Source organism: Triticum aestivum, chromosome 7A, assembly GCF_018294505.1.
Source record: "Triticum aestivum cultivar Chinese Spring chromosome 7A, IWGSC CS RefSeq v2.1, whole genome shotgun sequence".
In the NCBI taxonomy this organism is placed as follows: domain Eukaryota; kingdom Viridiplantae; phylum Streptophyta; class Magnoliopsida; order Poales; family Poaceae; genus Triticum; species Triticum aestivum.
In genome coordinates this window covers 43,859,445-43,867,336 of record NC_057812.1, presented here as the reverse complement: position 1 = coordinate 43,867,336, position 7,892 = coordinate 43,859,445, and the positions used below count along the sequence as shown (strand labels likewise).

Here is a 7,892-nt window from a genome sequence, read left to right as displayed (position 1 = left end):
GCAGCAGAATTACCTGTCAAACTAAAGTGGTAGCAGAATCATCATCATAGACTTGTTGAGCACGAAAGAAAAGAATCCCGGCGTGCATGCCAAACCTGCCGGGGAAAGAAAAAATAACCGCGGGCGGGCTTGGGAATCAAGCAGACATGCCTAACTTAATTCCCAAGTCCATTGTACATTGCCCCCTCCTCCAAGCAAAGCAAACCCCGGCAAGGCACGTGTACGGACCACGGGTCCGGCGAGACGCTGACAGGTGGGCCCCACGCCGCCCCTCCGCCCGCGCCTACAAGTAGCCAGGCCAGACCGGCTGCCTCAAGCTGCAACCGCATACATGCAGCCAGGAACCAACGAGCAAACACGTACGCGAGTCCAAGGTTTTGAGATTAGCTACTCAGCCTAGCATCCATGGTGGCGGCGACGACGACGACGACGACGACGACGATCCAGTCGGTGAAGGCGCGGCAGATCTTCGACAGCCGCGGCAACCCCACCGTCGAGGTACCCAGACCGATCCAGCGGTGGATCTACCACCCCCTATTTGTTCTGTTCTGTTGATCTGTTCTGAATACGTACCCCTGTTTCTCTGAATCTCAGGTGGACATTGGCCTCAGCGACGGAAGCTTCGCCAGGGGCGCCGTGCCCAGCGGCGCTTCCACCGGTACGCACCCTGCCTCCTCCGTTCCGCCATGGCTTCTTCGGGGTGTTGTAACTTTGCTCGCTTTCTTCAACTAATCAGGAATCTACGAGGCCTTGGAGCTGAGGGATGGAGGCTCTGATTACCTCGGCAAAGGCGTCCTCAAGGTCCCTACTTCACCACCTACCAATCCTTCTAATCTGCGAGTACTGTATAGATGAGGAATTAACTAAGATCAACTGCATATATATACTGGAGCGACACTGATCGGACCGGACCGTGCCATCTCTGAATTTCAGGCGGTGAACAATGTAAACGCCATCATCGGGCCGGCGCTGATCGGGAAGGATCCGACCGAGCAGACTGACATCGACAACTTCATGGTCCAGCAGCTCGACGGGACCTCCAACGAGTGGGGCTGGTGCAAACAGAAGGTACATACCATCATCCAACGACTATTTATACCTCACCTTGGCTACTTCCACTCTTCATACTGATAATAATTTCCTTTCTTTGGATGCGATAAAAAGCTCGGGGCAAACGCGATCCTTGCGGTGTCGCTCGCCGTGTGCAAGGCCGGCGCCATGGTCAAGAAGATCCCTCTTTACCAGGTCAGCAAAAACTAAACCACCTACACAGGTCATCGGTTGAATTGCTAGAGGATGTAGTACTGAAGGTAGTATCGTTTGCTTGCAGCACATTGCGAATCTTGCAGGGAACAAGACCCTCGTGCTGCCCGTGCCTGCTTTCAATGTGATCAATGGAGGCTCTCACGCTGGGAACAAGCTGGCCATGCAGGTAAGAATACTGCTTGCAGTTGCAGGTCATGAATGAAATTTTCATAACATGTTTCAGATAAATGTGATGATTCTCATATAATTGGTGTACGTTCAGGAGTTCATGATCCTCCCAACCGGCGCCTCCTCGTTCAAGGAGGCCATGAAGATGGGAGTTGAGGTGTACCACCACCTCAAGGTGAGCACAACATCTAACCCTTTTGATGATGTCTCTGAACTTCAGAAAATATGCAGTTGGAATGAATGCTGACACATTTTGTATGCAGAGCATAATCAACAAGAAGTATGGTCAGGATGCCACAAACGTTGGGGATGAAGGTGGCTTTGCGCCTAACATTCAGGTAAAGCACATACGTTTCCCTGCTGCAAGTATAACAAGTTGTCTCAACTTATGTCGAATACGATGAATCCAAGTGCCGACAAACTTTTTTTTTATGTCAAATAATTATTCAGGAAAACAAGGAGGGCCTGGAACTGCTGAAGGCAGCTATAGCTAAGGCTGGCTACACTGGAAAGGTAAAAAAAAAATCTCTTTGCTTAGGTCATGGTTCAGCCATTTGATTTATTTATTGTTGCATAACATTAAATTTATCTACGTGTGGCAGGTTGTCATTGGAATGGATGTTGCTGCTTCTGAATTCTACAGTGAGAAGGACCAGACCTATGACCTTAATTTCAAGGAGGATGTAAGATTTCCAACTTGCTCCCCTGTTCTCATAATGCTCAACTGCCCTTTGTGCAACTGTAGATACCTATAAGTTTGTTCAAGTAAAAATCAGAGCAGGCTTAGCATATTGTCTTAACATCATATGACTGAACTGAACAGAACAACGACGGTTCCCACAAAATCTCAGGCGACAGCCTGAAAGATCTGTACAAGTCCTTCGTCTCGGAGTACCCCATCGTGTCGATCGAAGACCCGTTCGATCAGGATGACTGGGCCACCTACGCCAAGATGACCGGCGAGGTTGGGCAGCAGGTGCAGATTGTCGGAGACGACCTTCTTGTCACTAACCCCACGGTAAGCTACATATTATCAGTATATCACTGGGTTTACCACAGAAAAATATTTCTACGAGCTTGACCGATGCCTGTTTGGATTCTGCAGAGGGTTGCCAAGGCGATCAGTGAGAAGACCTGCAATGCCCTTCTCCTGAAGGTAGCACCATCAATCTCTGCCTGAATCTGCTGATTCTTTTTTCCAAGGAATAATAATAATGCTAATAATACTAGTTGTTTATGGTAAACAGGTGAACCAGATAGGCTCGGTGACAGAGAGCATCGAGGCCGTCAGCATGTCCAAGCGCGCCGGGTGGGGAGTGATGGCGAGCCACAGGAGGTAATAAGCACTGCAAATTTGGAATGCTTTTCAATTTGCATTTGCCATATGATCTGTTTGCACTGAACATTCTTTCTGTCATTTGCAGTGGTGAGACAGAGGACACCTTTATCGCCGACCTCTCGGTCGGCCTGGCCACGGTACAGCACCGCCTTCGGCTGGACCAGAGCTGGACCAGAGCTTGAAATCCTTTCACTTTTCAGTGCATGAATTCATGGTTCAGTGGTGATGGTCATATCTTTCTCCACTTGCTTGTTGCAGGGCCAGATCAAGACTGGAGCTCCCTGCAGGTCTGAGCGTCTGGCCAAATACAACCAGGTATATACAGTGGCGAGCGACACCATAGTCATCTTTCCACATGCTGCATGTTCTGTGTTCTGAGGCTTCTTGCTTGTGCTCGCTGCAGCTGCTGAGGATCGAGGAGGAGCTCGGCGACGCGGCGGTGTACGCCGGAGCAAACTTCAGGGCGCCGGTGGAGCCCTACTGAAAAGAAGGAGCCTGCTTGCTGCATAGGTCTGAAGGGAGATGGTCCACGAGTTCTTATGGTGCTGCTAGTTATACTATTATTACTGCTGTATTTTGATCCAAGCGTTCTCTACCCGAGAGCTAATAGTTGTGATTACTCGTACGCTTTTGCTGTTGGCCGATTAGTGGTGTGTTTCTGTTCATCTGAAATAAAACAGTTTATGCTCTTCTGACGAGTTTCGGTAATTATTTATCAATAAACTGAAACAAACTGCATCCATAAATGAAAATCTATACCGCTTGGTACTTATCAATCAACTGAAACATGAACCGACAGTGCCTACTCTGCTTGCATACCCATCAATCAACAATACATATCGACCACGACATCAACATAATCAACCGCATTATAAAGGTGCAAGGCAACACAAGACATGAAAATGTCAGTTCCAACAAAACCATGCACAGTTGGGTGCAGCAATTCCTTCGCCCCATATGAACGGATGCACGATCAAATAAATACGGAGTGGCTCCTAACTTACATGTTATGTTACACGCTACAACAGCAGGAGATTTCGCACTAGGCGCGAGCAACAAGAAGCACCCTGGACACGTAGTCTTCGCCCTTCTGCTTGCATCGTTTCTCTAGACACCCTAAAGTTATCCAAAAGGCTTTCATATGAATAATAACGGCATCGGAGTAGGTGTTCAGCAGGCCACGAGGACACCGTCGTAATACCTAACTAATGGCTGCAGGACCAGGTTGAGCTATCACAGTGTTTCTCTCATTCTACTCGTGCTCCTCCAGTACACTCCAAATCATCCTGCAGACAAGCACAGAAACAAGAGGCAATTATGTTCCTTCTTTGCTGGTTGCACACTTGCAGTGATTATAGCAAATGATGTCTGTTATGTTTACCAGAACAAGGACAAGAATAGGAGGACGATAAGAGCAGCTATCTTAAAAAGACGGCGCTTCTTCTCCCGTGAAAGATGGTTAAATATCTCTGTCACATCTACAAGATGCTGCCGACGCTGGTACCTGCAAAGACAAAAGGTTACACTTATACGCAACATATAAGACCAAGAATGGCACATGCAAAAACTTGCAGTGAGAACCTCCTAACCAAGTAGAGCTAATCATGAGTTCAAAAATGGATATAGTAAGGTTATATGTGACACCATGTGTTGTGGTAAAAAAGATATTCAGGTAGCACAAACAGTAAGTGCGCGAATAATCTGACAGCAGGTCAGTGTCCTGAAGTCCCAAAGTCAATATATGGAGACAAAAGCAGAATTTTAAAGGTGCAACTCCTATTCTTAGCATCTCTGCAGAGCATGTATGGCCAATTTTAGGTTAGGTATAATTTACAGCTGTATATGCCTAGCAGCTTGTGATTCCAACCAGTGACGCCATATTTGCAAGCCCATTAAATAAATCTACCTTTCAGAGATTTTCACACCAACTTACATGACGATATTGTAGCACAGTACTTAGGTGCATCCAAATATCGTAGGAAAATAAAATAATTTCCAAGAACTTAGATCATGAAAACACCTTCAGAACATTATGTGTAAAGTACAAAGACTGGAGCAGGAGAAGACTTGGGTCCTTATCTCTAAATATTTCTATCAAAACTAACAGTCTAACAGAACATAAAAATAGATGTATCAGTCTTCAGCACCCATTTCCCCACTTTCTTCTGGTTCTCAATTCTCATGTACAATAAGAAATGAAGCATATTACTATTTCGAACTTTCAGTTAATCTGTTAAACTATGCATGGTACGTTATGTAGCAGCTAATGTTCAATAAACAATATACTGACCACAGCTTAGAGTAACCATATCAGTCGTTTAAAAAATGTAAGGCAAACAGAAGACAAGAGTCACTTACAATGTATAGTTATAGTACACCATTGGGGCAGAAAGCAAGAACATCGCCCAATGCCCAGATAAGAGGAATAATGCACTTAGAAGTGCTTGCACTATAAATTCTGGCATAACCACTTTATTGATTCGAGAGGATGAATCAAACGGGTTGATATAATCGAACTCCAGATCTGCCAAGCACATCAACTGTAAAAGAAACATAAACCGTCAGGAATAAGAATAACTTTCTGGCTAATCTTACTTATGGATGTTGTTGATTAACATTAAACATGAGTAACGAGCCATGCAGATTCCACCTAAAGCAATATGAGCAAGGATGAACGATCCACTTCACATGAAACAAAAACAGTCAGATTCTACGTTTAATGAGGAACATTAGGAAATACTAAATGCCAAAGCAATTCGGCAATCAAAATCAATGGAAATACTCCTTCCGTATCAAAATATAAGACGTTTTTGCAATATAATTTGAACTGCAAAAACATCTTATATTGTGATACAGAGGTAGTATATATCAATGACTTTCCCTCTGTCCTACAAGAAAATCAAAACTAGTTTGCTGAAATGTTCATCTCCCATGAATGGCGCATCTAAGCACTGAGGAAGTTGCAGCTAGAACCAACAATACAGTAGCAAAAGCTAGATAATGGAAGACAGAAAATGGAGTTGGGAAAAGTATACAGTAACAAAAGAAAATACAGTAGCAAACATCTCCTCTGTTTATTCATTCCAGAGGATGAATCAAAGTAGTACAAAAGCTAAGATACTTTACCCAATTAAGGGCAAAGATCAGAAACCATTACCCGAGACTTAAACACGGGATGTTTGACATCAAGCAAGCTGCAAAGATATTCTAAGTTTATAACCATCCACTAGCTGATTCTGATCTCTAGAGGTATCATGATAGACCAACAAGTAGCAGGACAGAGGGTGGAACTCGTATAGCCCTACCAAACTGGGACAAGAGCATTGATTGCACATTTGGTGAACAAACAGCACCACAACAAAACCTTCAGTACGACCTTACAAAAAGAGATTCATTTACTGAACATACTGTGTGCTAAGTACCTAACAGAGCACCTAATGCGTCTACCAACAAAACAAATGAAATCGATTTTAAGCACTGAAACTGATTTTCAGAGCTGCAAGACTAAAAACGACGGTTGCCGGGCGTTAATTCTGGGTTACTACAGGCTAACGCAGGACGAACATGTGGAGATCTGGACGCAGAAACCGCGCACGAACCAGCGCCAGCAGCAGAAGACGCAGCGGCACCCAATCCCCTGGCGCTCCTCCGCCAGCCAGAAGCTCCAAATCCGCAATCCGCGCCTCCCCAAACCCCGGATCGCCGGAGAATTCGGCTCGGAGAAGGCACAAATCCGCCGCCCTCCCCTTCCCAAAATCTCGCCAAAATCGCCAGGGGGTTAACAGACGCCAGGGCGGAGATCGCGTCGGGCCCAGGGGCTCCGTACAGCCCGAGGCGGCTGCGAGCGGAGACGAGACGGGGCGGGGCGGGGGGTCTCTCTCACCTGGAAGATGACGAGCACGATGAGCGCGACGACGAGGAAGAAGGCGGCGAGCCAGACGAAGACCATCTCGCCTGCCCTGGCCGCGCTCCGCCTGGTCGGGGGTCGGGGGCGGGGCCGTCGCGCGGCCGCCGGCGGGGTGAGCTGCGACGCGGGGGGGGATGGGGGGGAGAGTGGGGGGAGATCGCTGAGAGACCCGATGCGCGTGGCTTGCGAGCTGGGTCGGGAAAGCGAGGCCGAAACTTACTGCAAACGGTGGAAAGGGGCGAGATGAGATGGGACTGAGCTGAGCTCACGCCGTGCGTGCGTGCGCCGAGAAGAACATTTTCACCGCAGGGAATCCGCGTCGCTTCCTCTCGAGGGCAGATCTCGCTCTTTTGGGTGAAAGCGTGTTTTACACCTGGATTTACTTTCCAAGACTACTAAGGGCATCTCCAGCCGCGCCCCCAACAAGACTCCTCAGGCCACTTTTTCGGCGCCGGCGCCGAAAAAACGGCCTAATCGCGCCCCCAGAACGCCGAAAATCGCCGGTTCGGATCTTTTTTCCGCCCGGCGGTCACAGGCCGAACCCGGCGGGCTGGGAAGCAGTTGGGGGCTCCGGCGCTAGGGAAAAGCACGCCTGGCCCACACCGACAGGGGAAAAGTCAAGGTTTTCTTCCCCCGACTCGCCTCGCACTCCCCGCGCCCTCGGCCACTACTAGCTATATCCCGGCGACGGCCGCCACCCTACTCCGCTAGATAGCCATTCCCCGCCGGAAAATAGCAGCGCTTCGCCGCGGCAGCCCCTCTCACAGCAGCTGGGCATTTCCGGCCGCCGTTTCCGGCCGCGGAGGCGCGGTTAACGGCGGGTACACGCCCACCGAGCGCAAGGTGTTCGGCGTTTTGCCTGTCTCGGTGATGGACTCGGATGAGGAGGAAGAGCTCGCCGCGCTGCTGGAGGAGGAAGCCGCGGCCGACGTCCAGGAAGAAGAGCATCTCATGGTGCTCGCCGCCCTCGCCCAGCTGCTGGCGAGCAATGAAAAGCCGCGGCGAGGTGGCTCGGCGCCGGGGCGGGTGAAAGCAAAGAACCGGCATCGTCTCCAAGGCTACTGCATGCTCTACTCCGACTACTTCGCCGATGCTCCACTTCATGGCGAGAGAACATTTCGGCGCCGTTATCGGATGAGCCGAAAGCTCTTCCTCAGGATTGTGATGTGACGCCCGGGTAATCAAGCTACAGTAATCTCTACTTATGACGCC

General features: G+C 48.7%; 2 protein-coding genes across 3 annotated transcripts; one reads left to right on the top strand and one right to left on the bottom strand.

Annotated features, from left to right (window-relative positions):
- Positions 1-305: 305 nt before the first annotated feature.
- On the top strand, positions 306-3,465 carry LOC123149998 (enolase 1). Its single transcript, XM_044569796.1, has 16 exons — positions 306-498; positions 595-658; positions 737-801; positions 934-1,068; positions 1,165-1,245; positions 1,331-1,432; positions 1,529-1,609; positions 1,698-1,772; positions 1,885-1,947; positions 2,037-2,117; positions 2,258-2,452; positions 2,540-2,590; positions 2,682-2,770; positions 2,859-2,910; positions 3,032-3,088; positions 3,177-3,465. The coding sequence occupies exons 1-16, from the start codon at positions 406-408 to the stop codon at positions 3,255-3,257; spliced, it is 1,365 nt and encodes a 454-aa protein (XP_044425731.1). The 5' UTR covers positions 306-405; the 3' UTR covers positions 3,258-3,465.
- A 159-nt stretch (positions 3,466-3,624) lies between these two features.
- On the bottom strand, positions 3,625-6,860 carry LOC123149999 (protein cornichon homolog 4). Of its 2 annotated transcripts, none has more exons than XM_044569797.1 (4): positions 6,657-6,860; positions 5,132-5,313; positions 4,155-4,277; positions 3,625-4,059 (listed from the first exon to the last, which is right to left on the bottom strand). In XM_044569797.1, the coding sequence occupies exons 1-4, from the start codon at positions 6,720-6,722 to the stop codon at positions 4,026-4,028; spliced, it is 405 nt and encodes a 134-aa protein (XP_044425732.1). In that variant the 5' UTR covers positions 6,723-6,860; the 3' UTR covers positions 3,625-4,025. The 2 variants fall into 2 exon arrangements, with proteins under 2 accessions (XP_044425732.1, XP_044425733.1); XM_044569798.1 differs by lacking the exon at positions 6,657-6,860 and adding an exon at positions 5,931-6,357.
- Positions 6,861-7,892: the final 1,032 nt, after the last annotated feature.